The sequence below is a fragment of the Schistocerca nitens genome, chromosome 3 (genome assembly GCF_023898315.1).
Source record: "Schistocerca nitens isolate TAMUIC-IGC-003100 chromosome 3, iqSchNite1.1, whole genome shotgun sequence".
NCBI lineage: Eukaryota > Metazoa > Arthropoda > Insecta > Orthoptera > Acrididae > Schistocerca > Schistocerca nitens.
Window position 1 is genome coordinate 459,697,785 of NC_064616.1, and position 25,671 is coordinate 459,723,455.

General features: G+C 42.8%; 1 protein-coding gene across 1 annotated transcript in view; it reads left to right on the forward strand.

The window, feature by feature from the left end:
• Positions 1-592: 592 nt before the first annotated feature.
• Positions 593-25,671, forward strand: part of LOC126249274 (protein eva-1) — a 308,032-nt gene continuing 282,953 nt past the window's right edge. Inside the window, exon 1 of the mRNA XM_049950928.1 lies at positions 593-770. Within this exon, the coding sequence (XP_049806885.1) occupies positions 593-770 (178 nt within the window). The remainder of the gene's footprint in view (positions 771-25,671) is intronic.

Sequence of the window (25,671 nt, forward strand, 5' to 3'; positions counted from 1 at the left end):
GTTTGTTTGGGTAGGGGGGTTGATTTGGGGGAAGAGGGAAGAGACCATACTGCGAGGTCATCGGTCTCGTCGGAGTAGGGGAAAGCTGGGGAAGGAAGTCGGCCGTGCACTTTCAGAGAAACTATCCCGGCATTTGTCTGAAGCAAGTTAAGGAAATCATGGAAAGCCTAAATCAGGATGGCCACACGCGGGATTGAACCGTCGTCCTCCCGAATGCGTGTCCAGAGTGCTAACCACTGCGCCACCTAGCCCGGTAACATATGTTTATTCTAACAATTAATTAAAATTAGTAATTAGTCAAATAACATGAAATTCACTAAAGCTGCATGCAAATGCACATTGTTTTTTTAATTACATTAATTTCATTTTAAATTAAATAATATGCCCAGTATGAGAAAACTCTAATGCGATAACCTGCACAACACTATTAATAACCCCCTATATTACGTAAGTTGATGAAATATTGAAACCTGTGCCACTGCGGGATTTGTACTAACAGCAGTTACACATTGACAATTTCTTGTGCAATGTGCACAAGATTAATCCTCTCAGAATGTGACACTTGCTAAAATGTTAGTTTATAATGCACGAGATGTGGAAAGGAGCAGGCGTCTGGAGTGAGTGGGCGCAGTACTCTCTGTTGCAGACGGTGGTGGAGGCGTGCCAGAAGAAGCGACAGTGCAAGTTCCAGCCAACCGGACGGCCCTACGGCACAGATCCCTGCCCCGGGACGCCGAAGTACGTCCACGTCGATTACAAGTGCCGGCCCTGTAAGTACACCTCAAATGTGACTTCAATAAAGCTCACTGCACCATGCACAATTTTCTTAAAATGAAAAATTCGCTGTAAGATGTTCACACCTCATCACTGCTATTTATTGTTTAACAGGTAACAAACCTATAGAAGCATATGACAAGCATAAACCACAAAAATAAGACCTAACAAAAATATTCGAAAATATTAACAGATTTATAATGTAATCAAAAGATTTATTGATTTACTTCGGTAAATGGTTTTTCATTTCGTTCAATTACATACAATGCAAGATATAAGGCGGGTATCTGCCGTATACCGTGCGGTTGTGACATACTTTGGTCAGGCTATCAGGATCATGAATCACTGGTGATTAGAGTTTAAGCGTCACACATTACCTTGGTATCGGTCATCCCATGGAATATAACAACACAGAACTTCTGAAATGCCCGTTTAGGCATTGGGATAATATTATTACGGAAGCAGCAGAGATTAAATTAGCAAGTGACCTGGCAAATAATGAGTTCTTTTGCTTAAAATCTGCTTCGAATCTTTCTCCTTCCCTGATCAAACAACAGAGCGACAGAGTTAATGTTACTCACCTGTTGGTGATTAATATTAACTATCCATAAGAGATTGGTTGTCTTTGATTATGTTGGCGCTAGTTGTTTATATTGTTGAAATTTCATCGCACAGCACTCCTCCCGTCGCACTTGTGCCTTGAAAATGACGGGGTGCTCTACAAGTAACTGCTCAGTTTGCTGATGTAAGTGTCAGATAATTAGCTTACTTTGCATACTTCCATTCTTTGATGCCATAAATGGAATGATTTTTCTAGATCGATTCCGCACGAAGCCACAAAGTACTCATTGTACGGAAGTGTGATGTAAGGACAGTATTTTGCGTCCATCCTCGAATTTAATTTTTTATACAGATAACAACATGAGTCTTACAAACAATAGTTTCCCAATATATTTAATCTCTTTTGAAGTTTTTTACACAAAATTAGGCATTTTTAAAAGTATTAGGAGCATTCAGAAATATAACACTAGGAACGGTAGTTACCACTATGCACATCTTAACCTTACCCTTACACGGAAAGGAGCAAAGTATTCAGCCATAAAAATATGTGATTACCTTCCTTTGGGTAAAGGTGTTGGCAGATAAAGTTTGTAATACATATTAAAATCATTTCTACTTCACAACTTCTTCCGCTCCATACATGAGTATCTAAATGTACTGTAAGGGGTGTGGGTGGATTACATTTATCAAATTTTGATGTAGATTAAAATTAAAACAAAAATCTAGTTATGTAAATGATCAGCACGTAAGCTTCTTATCACAGAGAAAATGTAACATATTTGTGAACCTGCTGACATGTTCCACGTCATTCCGAATTGTCACAAATATGATCAAAAGAACATGTAACGAAACTGGCCTAAACTAGTGCAGTTTAAAATTATGGCAAGTGAACATTTAGAGTGGTAATTATCATCCCAGTTCCATCGGAACTCTAAGCCCACTACGCGGACGATATGATGTTTTCGAACACACAAGCTATTTTCGTCCTAATTTACCACTGTGCTTCAAAACAAAATAATTTACCTGTAGTCTCCATGATCCAGCGTCATAGAGTCGTTCCAGTCCCCTGGAAATCCCGCTACTGGTCATTCACTAGTAATACATTCTACTAATTCCACCATATCGCTACAATACCTTCTGGGCTGAATACAGAGCCCAATTTATTAAGAGATGCTTTGCATCTTGCAAACCTGGTTCTGATGTGATTGAGCCGGCTCCGGATTTATCTTGACAGTTGTGCACGTGTAGGTGTTATGGTTAGGTCAATCGGATATTCCAGTCCTTATATAATAAACAGTTTTCAGTTATCACCGTAGGCACCGTAGGCTGCAAGAAGTAGGTTGGTGGCTATTATTTAGGTTCTGCACAGACTTTTTAAATTCAAGTCTGATATGTGGAAGGTGAGAAAGACTTTTGTGAACTGGAACTGTTCTGCTCTCATCTGAGAATTTATGGTGCATGTTGGATGTGACACAAGCAATGAAACCGGTATTTCTAACTTATTTCTAAATTAGTCGAACCAACTACCACTCCCCATCCAGGTCACCCGTCAATGTTACCTCCCCCCCTCTCCCCATCGAGGTCACCTCTCAATGTCACCACTCACCTTCCCCCCTCAAAGTTACCACTAAAGACCATCCCTAAAGGTAAACTCCTTTTCCTCTCCTCCTGACTCCTCTCTCCTCCCCCTCCCCTTCTCCTTCCCCATACAGTTTTCCATATTTCGCGCAAATCTAGCCCAGTTGTCCTACATAAAAAAATTCACAATGATGGAAAAAAAGGTCACCTTCTATGTTTGAGATAGCCCACTTGTGTTACTTAAAAAATTCAAGATGAGGGAAATAGGCCAGTTAAAATCGTGGTGTAAACAAATCCAAAATGTCAAAAATGGTGGGGCATTTGATATCTACTACTATGTTGGAGGTAGCCCACTTGTACTACTTAAAAAATACATTTCCCCACCTTCCCCTCTCCCACCATGTCGCAACAATTGCCTTGTTCCTGTCTCTGTGTACCAAATACTATTACAGAGTGCTGTAGTTGGGCACCTTATTATTATTATTATTATTATTATTATTATTATTATTATTATTTATAAACAATTTCTGAATGAGAGCTGAAGCAGCGCTTAAGTGCTGGAGCAGGCAGCATCTGTCCACACACTATATGGTATAAGGGATGACTGTCAGCTGAGGGTACAAGCACTTTTCTGCGCTGCTCGCAGCAGCCAGTGGGTGGATGGAAGGGAGTAGTCCGTCTGGCTGTGCTGTTGTGGGAGTAGCGGAACCAATGGCTGGGCTCTGGGACAGTTTTATTTTAATACCTACGACTGTATCATGAGTGAAGCACATCAGCCTGAGCTGAAAAGAAGAAGCACACTTTCGTTTTTCCCACACAATTACCTGAGCTGGAGAGAAGAATCACATACTTTCTTTTCTTACCACACACACACCTGCGCTGAAAAGAAGAACGATTCATCGGATGATGGCTCTTTGTATTACATGTGTCAGTGTAAGGGTGCGTAATGATTAGTTAGGTGTGACTTTGATGTATCCAGTTGATCCACATCATGTTGTGAGTGACGTCTGTGTGTGTGTGTGTGTGTGTGTGTGTGTGTGAATTCCTAAGGGACCAAACTGCTGAGGTCGTCAGTCCCTAGACTTACACACTTCTTAAACAACCTGAAACTGACTTATGCTAAGAACAAAACACACACACACACACGCCCTAGGGAGGACTCGAAGCTCCGGTGGGGGGGGGGGGGCACTCCGTGACATTGCGCTTCTAACCACACGGCCAATCCGCGCGGCTGAGTGACGTGCCGCATGCTTACTGTTGGGGTACATAATAGTGAAATATCTAATATCTTTGGATTCCAGCCCCGTGCACCCCACCTGGGTATCTGCCCTTGTATTGATGGAAATTGCTTGGACTTCCTGGCCCTGGATGAAGCTCAGTGCTTCATGTCCTGTCCTTTGTACCCCCCCCCCCTCCCCACTCATACCACCACAGTTACTCCATATTTCTGTAGAGTAGCATCTAAGTAAGCACATTCAGACAATGAATTTTCTAGTTGCAAGGCATACTGCTATTGGCCACGCCATACCAGTTGAATTCTGATGATACAAAACACGTTCTCAATGGCAGGTTTGCAGTATGCCAGTACAAGCCAGTTGTAATAATTGAGAATCCCTTATATAACAGTTAATGCTGTCAGCTATGTAGCGATTTATTAATCAGATAACTGATAAGTCCCAGACACATAGTCAGTCTCAACTGCATCTATGATAATGAATACAAGCCAAAACAATGAAATAAAATTTTTACCAATGTCAAGAGTCGAACGCAGATCTCCTGCTCACTTTTTTTAAATCTAATTTTGTTCGATATTGTTCGTTGCATTTGGTCGGGGCGGATGTCCCATGACACTTGTTCAGGTTCATCGATGATCCATTTACTCAGTTTTTTTTTTTTTTTTATTACGGAGGACAGCTAACCCTCCGACCGAACATGCCTTTTTTTTTTTTGATCGATTAACTCAATTTTTTTATTACAGAGGGCAGCTAACCCTCTGACCGAACACGCTGAGCTACGGTGTTGGCTGCTGAGCTACCGTGCCAGCTCACTACGCCACCCTTGCACTGCGGTTAACACCAGTGCACGGATTACCCTAGTATGTCTTCCCCCCTAATACAAACTCCAGTTCACGCCCCTGTCCTTCTTGATGTTCCCCTTCTTAACTAGTATCAGTATTGCAGAGACTCTCTAACACTGGAGTAGCACCTTAGCGCTGAACGAAATGGGCATTATCTTGCCTCTACCGCAGGTGTAGGTGATATATTGATAAGGTGAATTATATATTCCAGAGACGTATTAAGTCTCAGCTTTATCTATGATAATGAATACAGGCCGAAGTGATGAAATGAAACTTTTACCAAGGCCAGGATTCCTACCCAGGTCTACTGTTCACTAGACAGATGTGCTAGCCACTGCGCCGCCCTGGCACTGCAGTTAACGCTGCTGCACGGATTACCCTAGTACGTCTTGCTCCCTAATACAAACTCGAATACATGTCTCAGCTCGTCTGATACAACTGTGTTAGCTGTGGTGCCGGTGTGTCGCCGTGGTTAGAACGTGCGCCTACTGAGCAGGAGACCGAGCTTCAAATCCTGGCCTTGCTACAAATTGTAATTCATTGCTTTGGCCTGTATTCATCATCATAGATAGAGATGACACGTAACATGTCTCTGTAACGTATAAATATGCTGGTTAATATATAACTTACACCTGAGTTACAGGCAGGATTATCCTCACTTTGTTAAGAGCTAATGTGCTATTCCAGTGTTAGAGAGCCTTTGCAGTACTGAAACGAATTAAGAAGGGGAACATCAAGATGGGCTGATGTGTGAGTTTGTATTAGGGAGGGGGCATGCTAAGGTAACCTGTGCAACTGCATGAGCTGCAGTGCCTCTGTGGTGCAGTTTTTAGTGCACTTGCCTAGTGAACAGGAGACGTGTGTTCGAATCCCTGCCTTGGCACAAGATTTGATACATTGCTTCTGACTGTATTCATTATCATAGATATGTAGTGACTCTGTATGTATGGCGTCAATGTTCCAGCAGAGAAGTTTCAGATGTGTTATTGGAAAATTATAGAATATGCACTGTTAAGTCCCATAGAGAGAACTACTGACAGTGCAAGTAGCTAGCAATTTGAACAGTATGCAGTACACTCGTTTCCAGGAAGAGACATTTAGGAGTCTATGTTTACCAGTGATGCAATTCAGTGTGGACTAGATGGACGAAAGGACTATAAGTTGTATGTAAACAGTTATTTTGAAAATCTTGTTCGTAATGTTGTTGAGAAAGTTCGCCGGACAGGTAGTTCGCATTCCGTGGATGGTATTGTGGTGAATCATTTCGACGTTTGCTGTACCCTGGAAAAGACATTTATATTCCAAGCAATATTTCGGTCAGATATTCCCTCACAACTGCAGTCATATATGAAGTTATTTGCGTGTCGTGCTGTTAAGCTTGAACTTTATAACAAATGTATTCTTCTTATTCATAAAAAATTGTATAAAAATGGTTAAGTTTTATTCTCATCTTGCTGTTGTATGATTACATTTCATTTCTATAAGTACGAAGTGGACGAAATTTAGTCATCATGAAGTTATTGTGAAGGATTGGTCATGTCCAAAAGATGCTGCGAATGATATGCATAATAAAGAATTACTACCAATTCTATTAGAAACGTGGAAAGACTCATACTGTATTGATACTGATCACTCATCGAGAAGGCATACGTTATGAAAAAAGTTAATGTATTGTCAAGAACACTCTTCAAAGAACAATACAGACTGCCTCAAACAAGAAACTATTTCTATTTCTAGAGACATATCAAAACAGATGCATTCTATAGCAAATGTACACACGTCTTCCAAAACAGTTAATTCCAGATAATGCGAATTTCCTTGCTGCTTTTAAACAAATCTCGTTTAATGTAAAAGCAATCTTCAACAGCCCTGTCCGTAGTGAGATGTCTTTCTGTTAATTTCATTCTATCTGTAACTACTTTTGGCAAGGAAACACGTACGGTTTTATTGTCATTGACGAAACGAAAGCAGGATTTAATGGACGATATCGACAAAGGCTTTATGAATAACCCATAGGCACCTCGAAGCATATATAAAATAATGTTTCATGAGTGAGATGGTGTTGACCTATTCCATTTCGCTTAATAATTTTCAAATCGAGCGGTTAAAGAAAATACGAGGCAATGGAGCACGTACCAAACGAGGGCTGATCTTAGTCCCGTTTTGCAGCAGAATACTAGATCACATTCTGAACGAAATAACCTTCCTGATAAACGCAGACATCTCATCTACTGAGCTGAAAAATAGTTTTTTCTGTAACTCCAAGAGGAATAGGACTACAAATCCCCCTGAACTCCTTAATGGATTTATAACTCTTCATTGTTTCTAAATTTTCAACGTTCACCTAACAACACTTTACAACTCCTTGAATAGTAAGAATCTAACAGGTTTTAACAGAGCACAACTAATAAAGCGCAACAGAGTTACTCACCATAAAGTGAATAGTTTCTTCACCTGCCAAAAACAGCGTAATAGGAAAACACAAAAGAATTCATAATATCTGGGAGACAGTCACTAAACCAGTTTCATACCATCTGTAAACAAGCCCTTTAATGATATGAAAAAACAGTTCTCCATGCGTATAGCTACGTTATACCACTTAATAAATTTCGATGAAACCATCAGTCATCATAATTAGCATGTAAGCTCTAGAACTGCATCGCAGAATGTAACTGATGCGAGTAGCTATGATAACAACCTTCATCAGCGGACATATTCCAAATATGTATGGGTATCCATTCGCCGCTGTTGACGTAGCAGGAGCACATAGAAAAAAATTATACAGAGAAAATAACTGGATTACTCAGGAATTTTACAATAGAAACAGAAGAATTCCTAAGGTGTGTCGCTTTACTGTGCAGTGGATTGATGCAATCTAGGACAAAAAAAAAGACGAGACACTAAGGAATTATCAGAATGAGACGTAAATTCGTAGATGTGGTGTACATGTACAGAAAAACAAAAGATTGCAGTTTTAGAAAAGTGGATGATTTGTTCAAGAGAAAGAGCTTCTCAATTTGAGCAAGTCAATAATGCGTTGGTCCTCCTCTGGCCTTTATGCAAGCAGTTATTCGGCTTGGCATTCATTTAAAGAATTGTCGGATGTCCTCCTGTAGGATATCGTATCAAATTCTATCAAACTGTCACGTTAGATCGCGAAACTGCCAAGTTGGTTAGAGCGCCGTGCCCATAATGTTCCAAATGTTCTCATTTGGGGACAGGTCCGGCGACCTTGCTGGCCACGGTAGAGTTCGGCAAGCACGAAGACAAACAGTAGAAACTCTCGCCGTGTGCGGACGGGCATTATCTTGCTAAAATGTAAGTCCAGGATGGCTGGCCATAAAGGGCAACAAAAAGGTGCGTAGAATATCTTCGACCTTCTGCTATGCTGTAAGGGTGCCACGGAATTACAACCCAAGGGCTCCTGCTATGAAAACAAATGGCACTCCAGTTTCACTCTTGGTTGTCTGGTGGTATGGCGGGCGACGGTCATATTGGTATCCCAGCGCAGCCTGGGGCGTCTCCAGACATGTCTTGCCTGGTCACTGGGCTCAGTCCGAAGCGGAAGTAATCACTGGTGACAATTCTACTCGAGTTAATGAGATTCCAGACCGAAGACGTGTCTTAGTGCGCCCCTGACAGCGGTGGGATGCCAACCTGACTGTCGCCCACCATATTGCCCAACAACCAGGAGTGATGGTTTGGGGTGCCATTTCATTCCGTAGCAGGAGCCCATTGGTTGTCATCCGCGGCACTCTTGCAGCAGAACGAGACGTCGACGATATTCTACGCTCCGTTTTGTTGCCTTTCATGGGAAGCCATCCTTCGCTTACATTTCAGCAAGATAATGTCCACACGAACTCGGCGAGATTTTCTGCTGCTTGCCTTCGTACTTGGAAAACCATGCCTTGACCACCGAGATTGGCGGATCTCTCTCCAATTGAGAGCATTTTGAGCATTGTAGGCAAGCCCTCCAACCGGATCTGGATTTTGAGATCTAGTGCACAAACTGCACGGAATTTGGCACTATGTCCCTCAGGAGGACATCCAATAAATCCATCAGTCAATTCCAACCCGAGTACTTGCTTGCACAAGGACCAGAGGAGGGCCAACGCTTTATTGACTCGCTCAATTTGTCAAGCTCCTGCTCTTGAATAAATCATCGATTTTACTTGAAATTGTAATCATTTGTTTGTCTGCACAAGTACATCACAGCTACTGATTTCCGTCCCATTCGGATTCCGATAATTCCTTCCTGATGCGTTTTTTTTTATATTTTATTTTTTATTTGTTTATTTTTCTATTATTTTATTTTATTTTTTGCCCTAGAGTGTATGATACAACAACAGCAATGAATAAGAGTTCTGCACACGATAACACCATCCACAAACAGTAGGAGATTTTGCAAGCGTAAGACAATTTTCATCCGAAAGCGCATTAAAAAAGTGCAGAATCCACAATCTTTGGTAATTAAGTAAGGAGTTACGTAAATTCATAAGTAATTACCACTTGCTCAAGAGAAGCTTGTCAAAACACAGTGTTGGGATGCCAGTGGCAATATCACTTACATGAAATTATCGTTAACACTAGTTAAGGAATAATACTACCTACACACAGAAGGTGGACAGTAGCTTCCGTAAGGTGACCATTAGAATTTGTTACAGCTGACAGGCTGCGGTAGGTGGTAGAGTGCTATGTTTAACAGATAATGGACACCTCACTCAGAAAGTCAGTGTGTACTGTAACATACAGAATTGACCTACATACCTGGACAACCCACGACACTCTACTGAAGTGTGTCATAGAAAAACTATCAGCTTCGTCTGACCTTTACAACAGATGAAAGGCGAACCACTCTGTTCAAAGCAAGTTGTGCACCAAATTATGAAGGAGTTGAATCGTATACACTACGTAAACACTAGCTGTAAAACAAGATAACGGTAAAATATAAAAACGTGAAGCCAAAACGTGGGAGATGCCGAAATGGCGTCACATAGCTGTAATCGTCTTCACTATAATAAACATACGACACTCAGTTTAATATACAAGAACGAGGGAACTTCAAAATCTATGTTAATTTTATTTAATGCTGCAGTACACTTAAAAGTGACATAGATACATGATAGTTCTTCAGAATAGTTACTAAGCCTCTGTAAATAACTGCCGGAACATTATACCAATCGTTCAATTCCTCAACGACAGAAATTCTCTCTACGGTCACGGAGTCATTCGAGAACTGCTGTGTGAACGTTTTTATCACTGTAAAATCTGCAATAGCTGTGTATCAGTTCCTCAGTTGTCTGGAAATTCTCACCTGTGGTCGATGTCAATGTTCTTCCTTCCCGATCAGCGTTACCCACGTCTCTGTGGCTTTGATCCAACTGCAGGCATCATTTCACTGAGGCTGGACTCTACAGTGCAATTGATCTATACACTGCCAGAAACTCCCAGTGAATCTGTGTGCATTTAGACGTTTTGCACACAAGAATCATACTGTACCGCATACTTCAACTTTATAGTACATTTCCAGTTACCGCACAATTTCAGCTGTTACCTGTACGACACCAGAAACATGTGTGCAGGAAACTCAGAACCTCTACTCTCTTATGACAACATGTCATTCTTGCTGCACAATAATCTTAGTGTGACACTACATGTGTAATTTACTTTCTGAAGTCCCAGCATAGATGTTTGGATATTCGGAAGGAGAGAGTAACGGTATACATCAGAAACTCACAGAACTTAGTAGCGGTAAACTGTTAGGACACGCCAAGACATATCCTACACCAGAATCATTCCTTAAAAATCTGTATCATTTAGTGAGGCTCCAGTGGATAAAAATGGATCTCATACAAACTGGAAACAGGATGTAGCTGTCGTTGAACAATTCACTCAGTCGTCATTATTTGCCTTGACGAATCTGAAAAAATCCAGTATTCTAATAACATCAACACGTCGACATTGGTTAAAGCTGCATATGCTTTTGAGCGCTGCGTCCCGTGATAACAGTACCATGACTATGTTGCTCGAATACGTCTGCGAGGAGTTGTAAATCTATGTGATTTCCGTTAAATTCATACATCACCCACCGCACATGCTCCTATTCCACGTTCCACTTTATGTTTACTGGATACGTGCAGTGCAGAATAAAGAGGGGATAGGGACATGGGAGACTGCGATCAGTGAGTACTCTCACCTAATGTAAGTTATAGTTCTCCGGTGCTAGTGGACACTGAAGACATTATATTTGGTACTTTTCAGGAAGGTGTTTTACAGGAGTATGCGATTAGGGATGTATGATGTTTCAGTAAAACTTTGAACTAATCAGACACTACACAAAGTGTTTGCTTTAACCCGAGACAGCTGAATGTCTCGAAAACGACGCATAGTACGAAAAAAATGTTCTAGCTGCAGAGTTAATATTAGTAAAGTGGACGTCTGTCTATACTACAATTGGCCACCTCCTAACCACCCCTCTGCGTGGGCGGGGTCAGCTTCGTATTTCCAAATGTTATAACTTATTTTTATTGCATATTGTGATTCTACGCCATAAAATACTTACGGTTTACTCAAATCATCGTTTCCCATCCGTGGTAGATGGCGCTGTAACCGACAAATTTCAATTGTCTGTTTTCACAATTAATTGCTTCTACATTTCATTTACGGTGTAAATATAAACGTTTGTGTTCTAAAGGTTTTCGAGACATTAGGTTGTCTCCGTTTAAAACAAATACCCTGTATGTCCTCTAAAGACTATTTCAATAACGATAGTGGAAGGACTAGTTGACAAGCTGGTGTTGTTATATGTACCTACGACATAAGCAAAATCTCTTAATGTAAACTGACATAATCAGAATTCGTAATTAGTTAGTGCTGTGAACCAGGTTTCTAGGTACACAACAAATATAAGAGGCTGCCACCACACAGACACAATCACTTGTCCGATGCCTTTCAGTTCCGAGCTGCAGCAGCCACCAGATAGTACTCACAAACTCTGACCACTCTCTGCTTCCATCCCACGTCCCTTTGCGCATCGCACTCCTCCGCTGACAGTATTGCCTGTCGCCAAATAAAACGCTGTCAACCGTGGACTACATTGCTTCCGCCTTGTACTGGCGGAGATGGAAATCCTTCCGCCGACAGGCACAAAACACGTTGCGCCACCGACACTCCCGCAGTTCTGGTCCAGCAGTCAGACAGTTCAGTTCAGTGCCTGAAGTTACGCTACACAGAACAGTTCTATGGGTTTCGTTGAGCAGACAAAATTCCGACTTATCAGTCGCTATTTATGGAGTAACAGGACAATCACTAGTGTCTGCAAAATTACGTCTGTCAAAGATACTGTCACAAGGACAATATCCTAGACTGCCAAGAGACAGCAAAGTTGTTTAAAGTTCATTGTATTGGGTATAGGACATCCAGTGCCACGCACCCAACTGCACTAAAGTTAAGTATCGTATTGTAACACACTCTTAATAAATGTTAATTGCTATTTCTTACTGTGCTGCTACATTCCTGTTCTAGCGCCACACTGTCAAGCAAGTTGATACTAAATAGCGTGCAGTCTGCCATCTTTAAAGAATACCGCAGTAATCCACTTTCCTGTTACCATCGATGTTTAGGCTGGATGAATTGTAAAATTCAGTTCCAACATTCGCTACACTTAATAATTAAACCTTATGACATATCAGAAACTGGTTTTGATTTACGCTCAGTAGGAGTACACTGATCAGCCAGAACATTAAGACCACCTTCCAAATAGCTGGTATGTCCACCTTTAGCACCGATAACAGCGGCGAAGAGTCGTGGCGTGGTAGCAATGCTGCCTTGGTAGGTCGTTAGAGAGAGTTGGCACCACTTCTGCAAACACAAGTCACCTAATTCCCGTATATTCCGCGGATGAGGGCGATGAGTTCTGACGTCACGTTCAATCACATCCCAGATCCGTTAGATCGAGTTCAGATCTGGCCATCAGGGGGTCCAGCACGTCAATTGGAACTCGCCACTGTGTTCCTCGAACAACTCCATAACATTACTGGTCTTGTTACATGGCGAATTATCTTGCTGAAAAATGCCACTGCCTTCGAGAAAAATGATCGTCATGAAGGGGTGTACGTGGTCTGCAACCAGTGTGCGATACTGCTTGGCCGTCATTGTGCCTCGTACGAGCTCCACTGAACCCATGGATGCCAACGTAAAAGTTCCCCACAGCATAATGGAGCCGCCGCCAGCTAGCCTCCATCCCTCAGTACAGGCGTCAATGAGTGTTCCCCTGAAAGACGACGGATTCGCGCCCTCCCATCGGCATGATGAAGAAGGTATCGGAATTCATCAGACCATGCAACCCTCTGCCACTGTGCCAACGTCCAGTGCTGATGGTCACGTGCCCATTTCAGTCATTGCTGGATGGGTCGCTGGCTGCGGAGACACATCGTTAGGCGTATTCAGTGTACTGTGTGTTCAGACACACTTCTACTCTGCCCATAATTAAAGTCTCATGTTAGTTCCGCCACAGTTTTTCGCCTGTCCTGTTTTAACAGTCTGGCCTGCCTACGACGTCCGACATCTGTATGAGGGGTGGCCACCCAGCCCCACGACGTCTGGACGTCGCCACGTGTTGAAGACACCCACCACAGCACTCCTCGAACGCCTGACAAGTCGTGCAGTTTCCTAAATGCTCGTGCCGAGTGCCCGGGCCATCACAGTCTGCCCTTGATCAAATTCAAGTAGATAGCGTGCCTTCCCCGTCCTGCACACGGGCAGCATGCTCGCTAATACACTCCTGGAAATGGAAAAAAGAACACATTGACACCGGTGTGTCAGACCCACCATACTTGCTCCGGACACTGCGAGAGGGCTGTACAAGCAATGATCACACGCACGGCACAGCGGACACACCAGGAACCGCGGTGTTGGCCGTCGAATGGCGCTAGCTGCGCAGCATTTGTGCACCGCCGCCGTCAGTGTCAGCCAGTTTGCCGTGGCATACGGAGCTCCTTCGCAGTCTTTAACACTGGTAGCATGCCGCGACAGCGTGGACGTGAACCGTATGTGCAGTTGACGGACTTTGAGCGAGGGCGTATAGTAGGCATGCGGGAGGCTGGGTGGACGTACCGCCGAATTGCTCAACACGTGGGGCGTGAGGTCTCCACAGTACATCGATGTTGTCGCCAGTGGTCGGCGGAAGGTGCACGTGCCCGTCGACCTGGGACCGGACCGCAGCGACGCACGGATGCACGCCAAGACCGTAGGATCCTACGCAGTGCCGTAGGGGACCGCACCGCCACTTCCCAGCAAATTAGGGACACTGTTGCTCCTGGGGTATCGGCGAGGACCATTCGCAACCGTCTCCATGAAGCTGGGCTACGGTCCCGCACACCGTTAGGCCGTCTTCCGCTCACGCCCCAACATCGTGCAGCCCGCCTCCAGTGGTGTCGCGACAGGCGTGAATGGAGGGACGAATGGAGACGTGTCGTCTTCAGCGATGAGAGTCGCTTCTGCCTTGGTGCCAATGATGGTCGTATGCGTGTTTGGCGCCGTGCAGGTGAGCGCCACAATCAGGACTGCATACGACCGAGGCACACAGGGCCAACACCCGGCATCATGGTGTGGGGAGCGATCTCCTACATTGGCCGTACACCACTGGTGATCGTCGAGGGGACACTGAATAGTGCACGGTACATCCAAACCGTCATCGAACCCATCGTTCTACCATTCCTAGACCGGCAAGGGAACTTGCTGTTCCAACAGGACAATGCACGTCCGCATGTATCCCGTGCCACCCAACGTGCTCTAGAAGGTGTAAGTCAACTACCCTGGCCAGCAAGATCTCCAGATCTGTCCCCCATTGAGCATGTTTGGGACTGGATGAAGCGTCGTCTCACGCGGTCTACACGTCCAGCACGAACGCTGGTCCAACTGAGGCGCCAGGTGGAAATGGCATGGCAAGCCGTTCCACAGGACTACATCCAGCATCTCTACGATCGTCTCCATGGGAGAATAGCAGCCTGCATTGCTGCGAAAGGTGGATATACACTGTACTAGTGCCGACATTGTGCATGCTCTGTTGCCTGTGTCTATGTGCCTGTGGTTCTGTCAGTGTGATCATGTGATGTATCTGACCCCAGGAATGTGTCAATAAAGTTTCCCCTTCCTGGGACAATGAATTCACGGTGTTCTTATTTCAATTTCCAGGAGTGTACTAAAAGCACCGATCGTGTGTCATTCCTCGCCAGGTGACTCTACTATCGCCTGGACAGGTTTATATCGATAGTATGTCGGTGGTCATAATGATCTGACTGATAAGTGTATATAAAATAGCGTAAAAATGGTAATTTGTTCGACATCGCTGTTCTTCTTCTATCACAAATCATTAAATGCTGTTAAAGAAGAATAACTGTTGCATAGTGTATATGCAAACAAATTGTAAGGAAAACTGTGGTGCAAGGAATAATTCGCTGCCCGACGTTTCGTCTTTCAATGCTGGAGGCATCGTCAGAGGTTTTAACGGCTCAGAAACCAAGTGAGTGTCAAAGTAGCTCAACAAAACGAACTATTTATATGTATGACGCAATGGTTGGTTCTATACATCATCAAAACGCTGCCTAAGATCGCAGAGTCGCGCCGATGTAAGTTAGGAAGCTTGTATTGGGGAAGAGTAGGCCTTGTTAGTTTTATTTAGCACTAACGCTCACAATTTGTCTGATTTCAGTTCTTCGTCTTTTCTGTTAAATTGTTTTTGTGCTTTTTAATCCCTGCGGCCTCTCTGAAACAACATAGCGTAGTAATGTTTAGATATTGCTAAAACCATACTGTCAGAGATATATAATACAAATGACCCCATTACATAGCGATACAAAACATAAAGTCCATAATTTTGTAACATTTCGTTATTTTTTGAAGATATTTTTCCCACATATGACTTCTATGATACACATTCAGTACAGGATACACAATTTTGCACATGTCTTCAATATATCTATGAAAATGGCTATGATCATGTGACATTTGTTCCCAAGGACAAGTGCATCCAGCTTGACAGGCAAAATCTCATGCTGTTATTTTATGAACTGTGTTATATTTTTATGAAAACCACATTTTTTATTAGACAAAACAATATGTGCAGTCATTACAGCGTACTCTGTTGAGAGATAATAACAGGTGTAACCTATTATGCATAAAAGCCCGTCAATACCTTTGCTTAAGAATCCTTTACTGACGGAACTACACTAAGGTGACAATAGTCATGAGATACTTCCTACTATCGTGTCGGACCTCTTTTCGCCCAGCGAAATGCAGCAACTCGTCATGCCATGGACTCAGCAAGTCTTTGGAAGTCCACTGTAGAAATATTGGGCAATGCTACCTCTACAGCCGTCCACAATTGCGTAAATGTGGACAGTGCAGGATTTTGTGCACGAACTGACCCCTCGATATGTCCCATAAATTTTCGATGACATTCGTGTCTGGCTATCCGCGTGTCCTAACCATTCGCTCGAACTGTTCAGAACGTTTTTCAAACCAATCGCGAATAACGGTGGCCGCGTAACATGGCGCATTATCAGCCATAATAATTGTATCGTTGTTTGGGAACGTGACGTCCTTCAATTGCTGAAAATTGTCTCCAAGCAGCCGTACATCCAGAGGAACCAGTCCATTCCATGTAAACAGAGCCCACACCATTATGGAGCCATCATCAGCTTGCAGAGTGCCTTATTGACAACTTGGGTCAATTCGTGGGGCCTGCGCTACGCTCGAACTCTACCATCAGTTCTTACCAATTGAAATCGGGACTATCCGACCGGGTCATGGTTTTCCAGTCGTCTAGGGTACAACCGATGTGGTCACGACTCCTAGAGAGACGCTGGGGGCAATGTTGTGCTGTTAGCAAAGGCACTCGCCTCGGTCGTCTGCTGCCATAGCCGTTTAACGCAAAATTTCGCCGCACTGTCATAAAGGATATGTTCATCGGACGTCCCACATTGATTTCTACGCTTACTTAACGCAGTGGTGCTTGTCTGGTAGCACCGACAACTCTACTCAAACGCCGCTGCTCTCGGTCGTTAAGTGAAGGCCGTCGGCCACTGCATTGTCTGTGGTGAGAGGTAATGACTAAAATGTGGTGTTCTCTGCACACTCTTGACGCGAGGGGTGTGGAATATTAAATTCCCTAACGATTTCCGACATGGAATGTCCCATGTGTCTAGCTCCAACTACCATTCCGCGTTCAAAGACTGTTAATTCCCATCGTGCGGCCATAATCACGTTGGAAACTTTTCCACATAAATCGCCTGAGTACAAATGACAGGTCCGCCAATGCACTGCCCATTTATACGCAATGTTACCACCATCCGTGTGGTTGCATCTCGCTCGCTATCCCATGACTTGCGTCACCTTAATGTATCTTGTTGAAAGAGAACGCTACGGAGACCTCGAAGATAGTGTACAATCAACGGCCTTAACACGTCAGAAATATCACTACTGATTTCTAAATTAATGGGTATACAAATGAGAGGTGATTGTATTGTTTACCCGTAGTACTCCATACCATCAGCCCAGATACTGGACGCATACGACCATGATGAATCAACCAGGGAATAGTCTCGATAGGGACGGAGTATATGATGTAGGTGGTGATCTGGTAAAGATAGCTACTCAAACTGGTGGCAATAATGTGCACTTAGAGCAACTGTTTCAGCATCATGATCGGCCTCATCTTAATGCTGCTGCTAGGCGTGTTGACATGGGGTTGGGTTGGATTGGATTGATTTGGGGAAGAGACCAAACAGCGAGGTCATCGGTCTCTTTGGATGAGGGAAGGATGGGGAAAGAAGTCGGCCGTCGCCTGTCAAAGGAACCATCCCGGCATTTGCCTGAAGCGATTTAGGGAAATCACGGAAAACCTAAATCAGGATGGCCGGACGCAGGATAGAACCGTCGTCCTCCCGAATGCGAGTCCAGTGTGCTAACCACTGCGCCACTTCGCTCGGTTGGAGTTGGAGAAGGCACTGATGGCGGAGAGTATGGCTCACATTGCAGTAGTGCCAGTTGAGTCAATCAGTAGAACAGGTTTCACTAGACATGGCCTGCACCTCAATAGGTGAGGGAAGGGGAGGCTGCAAAAGCTAATAGTTGACAGTGTAGTGGGTGGTGGTGCAAAATTTTTATGGAAAAATCACAGAAGTAGTTGGTGTTAGAGCTGCATTTCTTTTAGATTGAAGTCAGCTGATAGGTATGCCTTCTTAAAGGAAGTCCCTCTAACAAAGGAATCACCTATAAAGGAAGACAGGTATCTAAGTAGAGAAGGAATTAGCATATTTCAACAAAATATAAGAGGTATTACAGGTAAATTTGGCGAACTGTCTATAATGCTGACTCTGACGTTATTGGTATATCGCAGCACCACTTAAATAATTTCAAAGTTCAGAGGCCTCCTTTACCAGGATACAGATTAGCTGACTGTTTTTCAAGGAATTCTTCCTGGCAGATTAAAACTGTGTGCCCGACCGAGACTCGAACTCGGGACCTTTGCCTTTCGCGGGCAAGTGCTCTACCATCTGAGCTACCGAAGCACGACTCACGCCCGGTACTCACAGCTTCACTTCTGCCAGTATCTCGTCTCCTACCTCCTACCTTTCGCAGAAGAGCTTCTGTAAAGTTTTAATCTGCCAGGAAGTTTCATATCAGCGCACACTCCGCTGCAGAGTGAAAATCTCATTCTGGAAACATCCCCCAGGCTGTGGCTAAGCCATGTCTCCGCAGTATCCTCTCTTTCAGGAGTGCTAGTTCTGCAAGGTTCGCAGGAGAGCTTCTGTAAAGTTTGGAAGGTAGGAGACGGATACTGGCAGAAGTAAAGCTGTGAGTACCGGGCGTGAGTCGTGCTTCGGTAGCTCAGATGGTAGAGCACTTGCCCGCGAAAGGCAAAGGTCCCGAGTTCGACTCTCGGTCGGGCGCACAGTTTTAATCTGCCAGGAAGTTTCTAATTGTTGTTGTTTATAAGCCCCCTAACTCTGACTTCAGGGCATTTCTGCCCAAGCTAGAAGGGATCTTGGTTCACTTTATATGAAGTACCAAAAATAAGTTGTATGTAGTGACTTCAATATTAATTTTGTATGTGATTGTGCAAGAAAAAGCATGTTGGTAGATCTCCTAAACTCATATGATCTGGTGCAAACTGTGTTTCTTTCCAACCAGGGCGCATGGGAACTGTAGCACAGCCATAGACAATATTTTTAATCATTCTTCATTACTACATGGGTATTCTGTTAGTAAAAGGGTGGTTGGCCTTTCAGACCATGTTGCACAAATTTTAACACTAAAAGTCTTTTTTACTCAAATAAATGTCATACATAATTACAAATTATGTAGGAAAGCTAATCCAACGGCAATAGAGAGTTTTTTAAACCTTGTTAAGAAACAAGAGTGACAGGATGTTTATAATGCCGATAGCATAGATGACAAATATAATGTTTTCCTTAACACATTTATCATGCCCTTTGAGAGTTGCTATCCATTAGAATGTTCTAAACAGGGTACTAACAGTAAAAATCATCCTGGGTGGCTGCCTAGTGGGATAAGGATTTCATTTAGAACAAAGTGGGAATTATATCAAAATGTTAAAAGAAGTCACAAACAAGCTGCATTATCCCATTACAAACAGTATTGTAAGGTGCTTAAAAATGTTATTAGAAGGTAAAGAGTACGTGGTGCGCAAATCGAATAGCTAATTCACAGGATAAAATTAAAACCATATGTTCAGTTGTGGAGGAAGTGTCTCGTAAACACCACAAGGTCGATGATATAAAGCCAGTTCATAGTAAAAATATTTCTGTTACTGATGAGTCAGATATATGTACACTATTTAACAATCATTTTCTGAGCATTGCTGCTGAATTAAATAAAAATTTAGTTTCTATTGGGAGTTACGTAATTCTCTTGGAAAATGTCTTTTCGAGATTGATATCTGAAATACGCCTCTGTGATACTGATAAGGTGGAGATTGAGCCAATAACTATAATACTGAAGACTAAGACTCTCATGGATATGATGGACTACCTAGCAGAATATTAAAGTACTGTGCTGCACACGTTAGCCCTGTATTGTAATTTTTCCTTTAAGAATGGTAGGTTTCCTGAACGCTTAAAGTACTCAGTAGTAAAGCCACTTTATAAAAAGGGAGAAAGGAATAGTGTAGGCAATTTTAGACCGGTTTCTATGGCATCAGTGTTTGCTAAAGTTATTGAAAAGGCTGTGTATGTAAGAGTAATTGATCATTTTATATCATATAATTTGCTATCAAATGTACAGTTCGGTTTTAGAAGTGGTTTAACAACTGAAAATGCTATATTCTCTTTTCTCTGTGAGGCACTGGATGGATTAAACAAAAGGTTTCGAACACTTGGCGTATTTTTTTTTTTTTTTTTTTTTTTTTTTTTTTTTTTTTTTTTTACTAAGGCGTTTGATACTTTTGATCACAAAATATTGCTCCAGAAGTTGGACCATTATGGAATACAAGGAGTAGCTCACAGTTGGTTCACCTCTTATTTAAACCACAGACAGTAAAAGGTCATTATTCACAGTGTTAAGAATGGCTGCGATGTGGTGTCTGAGTGGGGCACAGTCAAATGGGGGTGTCCCAGGAATCAGTGCTGGGGCCCACTCCTCTTCCTTATTTATATAAATGATATGCCCTGTAGTATTACAGGTAATTCTAAAATATGTGTGTTTGCTGATGATACTAGCTTGGTAGTAAAGGATGTTGTGTGCAACATTGGCTCTCTTTCAAATAATACAGTTCATGACATATGTTCATGGCTTGTAGGAAAATAAACTAACGCTAAATCACAATAAGACTCAGTTTTTACTATTTCTAGCACACAATTCAACAAAACCTGACGTTTTAATTTCACAGAATGAGCGTATGATTAGTGAAACTCAATAGTTCAAATTTCTTGGTGTTCAGATAGATGGTAAACTGTCGTGGAAATCCCACGTTCAGAATCTTGTTCCAAGACTTGATGCAGCCATTTTTACTATTCGAACGGTATCTGAAGTAAGTGATTGTCCAACACGAAAATTGGTCTACTTCGCTTATTTTCATTCGCTTATACCCTATGGTATTATTTTTGGGGTAACTCTTCCCATTGTCAAAAGATATTTTTGGCTCGAAACGGGCAGTTCGGGCAATAAGTGGTATAAGTTCGCGAACCTCTTGTCGACAGCTGTTCACTTGTCTTGTTAATAATATCAGCTTATTCCCCGAGAATTAGCAGTTTTCACTCACCTAATACTAGGCAGAAATGCAATCTGCATTTGCATCGCGCTTCCTTGACTCTTGTGCAGAAAGGTGTACAGTATACTGCTGGATCCATTTTCAATAAGCTACCACAATAATTCAAAAATCTTAGCAGTAGAGCCGGCCGAAGTGGCCGTGCGGTTAAAGGCGCTGCAGTCTGGAACCGCAAGACCGCTACGGTCGCAGGTTCGAATCCTGCCTCGGGCATGGATGTTTGTGATGTCCTTAGGTTAGTTAGGTTTAACTAGTTCTAAGTTCTAGGGGACTAATGACCTCAGCAGTTGAGTCCCATAGTGCTCAGAGCCATTTTTTCTTAGCAGTAATCCACGCGTTTCAAATCGAAATTGAAGAGTTTCCTCATGGGTCACTCCTTCTACGTTACATTGTTGATTGAGTTTACTTAAACTTATGGCTTGTCTTTTTTTGGGCTCATAAACATTTTATTTGATCTATTATTACTTTTATTTTGTAATTTCTTGTACTGACACGTTCCATGATCTTGCAGATTTGCTCCTCAATTTGGTCCTACTGAATTAGACATGTAATATAAAAAAATAAAGGATTCTCTCTACTGCCATGGCAAGGTAAGGCACCACAGTTATCGTCATTCTGACTGTGCATGGTGCCGAGACGTCGTCGCACTGTCTGTGTGAATATTTGTCAAGTAGTAAACAGTCCCCTTCCTGACTCAAGGTATGTGATCTGACTGTTTGGTCCTGGGCGGCTCGTTGGACATTTGTGCATAACCATAGGCTGTGGTATTACGAAACAGGGTTTAGCCTCGCGAATTATATTTTCTTAGACTCAAAAGTCTCATTTGTAGAAAACAGCATGCATTCCCCAGACCGCTCTACAATGAAACTCAGTTCATTCATGATATCGAGAAGACTGTTATTAGCATGTTCCTTGATTTTCGTGAGGCGTTCAATGTGAATCGGTACTTTCGCCTACTGAATAAAACACGAGCCTGCTGCTAACCAGACAAGCTTCGTGACTGGATTGAAGACTTCGTACAACATACGTCTCGGTGTTCTTTCTTAACGGCGACGTATCATGAAATATGAAAGCAGGGTGTACGCGAAGAGCGATGTTGTTGCTGCTGTTGTCGTCTTCAGTCTGAAGACTGGTCTGATGCAACTCTCACGTTACTCTATCCTATACAGGCCTCTTCATCTCAGAGTAACTACTGAAACCTACATCTTTCTGAATCTGCTTCCTGTATTCAACTCTTGGCCTCCCTCTTCGATTTTTCCCCTCGACTCTTCCTTGCAGTACTAAATTGGTGATCCCTTGATATGTCATAATGTGTCCTATCAACTGATCCCTTCTTTTAGTCAAGTTGTGCCACAAATTTCTTGTCTCCTGAGCTCTGTTCATTACCTCCTCTTTAGTTATATGACCTACCCGTCTTTTCCTCGGACCGATACTTGTCACCATATATACATATGTTATGTGGATAGCGTCGTGCTCTTTACGACGTTGTTGCGAATGGTGCTGTTGTGAATAGAGAAGTCGTAAACAAATAAAACTGTAAGGCAATGGAGGAAGACCTATAGATTATTGACGCTTGATTTAGGGACTCGAAGTTACCCTTAAATGTAAACAAAAGTAACGTACTGCACGTAAATAGATAGTAACACCCGTTATTCTTCGATTACACTATAGCTAATTAAAAATGTTTAAATGTGTTTGAATTTCTAAGGGGCCAAACTGCTGAGGTCATCGATCCCTAGACTTACAAACTACTTAAACTAACTTACGCTAAGGACAACACACACACCCATGCCCGAGGGAGGACTCGAACCTCCTGCGAGAGTGGCCGCGCGATTCGTGACATGGCGCCTCTAACCACGCATTCACTCCTCGCGGTATAGCTAATTAATTGTTGGAAGGAGTCACGAGTGTTAAACATCTAGGGGTATACGTCTGGAGTGATTTATAGTGTAACGAACGCATAAAACTAGTTGTAGGAATGACCTGTCTCAGACAGAAGTTCATTCCGAAAATCCAGAGGTCACGTAACTCACCCACCAAAAAGGTAGCCTCCGAAATCTTCAGTTGACTGTTTCTTGAAAATTTTTCTTCAGTCTAAGAGCCAAACAATAAAACATCAACAGAGGAGATAGAGAAAATCCAAAGAATAGCAACGCGTTTCGTCATGGGTTCATTTAGTAATCACGAGAACATGACGGAGATGTTTAGTCAACTACAGTGGTAGGCGGTGGAAGAGAGACCTCATGTATTGAGGAATGTGTACGTTCCAAGAAGAGTCAAGTAATATATTACTTTCTCTCACGTACATCATAATGGTAAAATTAGAAAAATTCGAAATCATGCGGAGACTTGTCGTTATTCAGGAGATGGAGGCAATGACAGTGGTACAAGATATATCCTCCACTGCGCTCCTTAAAGTGGTTTATGGAGGCTACATAGTGGTAAATCATCCAGAAAGAGGCACATCGTGCAACAACAAAACTACCTGAAAAATTAAAAAATGGTAATTTGTGGAAGGTCTTATGGGACCAAACTGCTGAGGTCATCGGTCCCTAAGCCTACAAACTGCTTAATCTAACTTAAACTAACTTACGCTATGGACATCACACACACCCATGCCCGAGGGAGGAATCGAACCTCCGACGGGGGAAGTCGCACGGATCGTGACAAGGCGCCTTAGACCACGCAGATACCCTCGTGGCCGGAAAATTTACAATTAGCCAAAACAAATTGTATTGAAGGTCATGAATACCAAAATTTGAAAATTTGAAATCGTAAAAAAATTTGACAGTTACTCAGACGCAATGCCTACACTTTACGTTGCCCTCTGACTTTGCTGAACCCACTTCGCTTTCCATCCGATCAAAATACCATGCCCCTGCAGAAACACTAGGAAACATCTGGCGACAAATTTTCTGTTTCTTTCTTCCAGCAGTACGCACACCACCACACAACGGTGTCGCAACCGTGATCAGAGGAAATCTTCTGCTGGGAAGTCCGTAAATGATGGCTCTTGCGAAGGACATAGAGAGCAGCCAGTTGCGGGCGTCCTGCGCCCACGTTACCACTTAGGTTCTGCTGAATCTCTCACCAGGTCTGGCTCAAGAGCAAATCGCGTGACCTCTGGCTGACTCGCGTGCTTCTCGTTAAGTGCATCCCACAACTTTTATTTTGATGAAGCCTGCTGTTTCTAATTCTCTCTTTTTCCAGCTCCTTGGAGTTTCGGTACCAAGGTGATGCATTAACGTGCCTTTCTTCTGTGCCCTCTTGGCCCTCTTGGCACCCCTGTATCTGATAAACTTTACACGTCACTTGACGTCACTTTTTTATTTTTGTTTTGTTCTATTCAGTGGCAACAGTTAACTTGCCTATCCTCAGATACCCCTTCGTTCTTTTCACCAGTATACTAAAACTCTAATTTATATCCTTTGATAGCTTTCTTTGAAAGCCCTCTTCTTGCATCAGTCAATCTCCTTCTAATACAAACAGAATAGACAATTCATCACAAGTTGAAAGATCTATTTTATGGACATATTCTCCAATCACTAAGTTACAGTCGACTGGCAGGGGCTTTCTGTCCACCTGTTTGCCTAGGTCATCAAAATGAGTCACTGTAATTGGGAGAATTCTATCTTATTTTCACTTAGTGTTTGGTTCAGCGATCGCTACAACAGTGTAGACACAATAGAACCGCTCTCTAAGAGCTAATCATCGTTCTTTCACTGCATTACACTAACATTTAATTAACAATACATCAGTTATATCTGTTTGATACCCACAATCTTCTTGAAACATTATGAGAATGTGCAGCTGAATTTTGTTTTGTCCTTGTTCATTCTTCTTTGCAAATATTCTCCTTTTGAGGTTATTAGCAGTTTCTTTATAGAATCTGTTTGCAAGAGCCAGCAGTCAGTCATGTCAACCATGCTCACTTCTTCCGCATTTTCATCCCTACAGTGAACATTCCTATCATAGGGATGGTAGTACACAGTCCACATTTCATCTAAAAACTACAATGGCTTTTCAGTTGGACAGGTAAGTAAGTGGCAGGCAAATGAAAACGAGTGAGACTATACAACGAGAATGGCTTGGTCTCTGGTAAAGCATGTAATTGGGTGTGTACAAGTGTCCACGCTATTTGAGATCAGCCAGGAACAGCTCGAAGTTCACCACTGTGCCTTTGCCTGTTAAATGTACTCGATGTGAAGTCAACGAGCCTTGTGTGCGTCAGGCTTCACTACGGAGCCAGGGAAAGTGGAACAGCGAGGTGTAGTGCTGTTTTTGACCGCAGAAGCAGGGTTAGGACAGGACTGCATGCCTGAGTGGCTGTTGTGTGCGGCGAATACAGTACATCACGCACGCATGTATTGGCGTGGAATAAGCAATTTCGAGA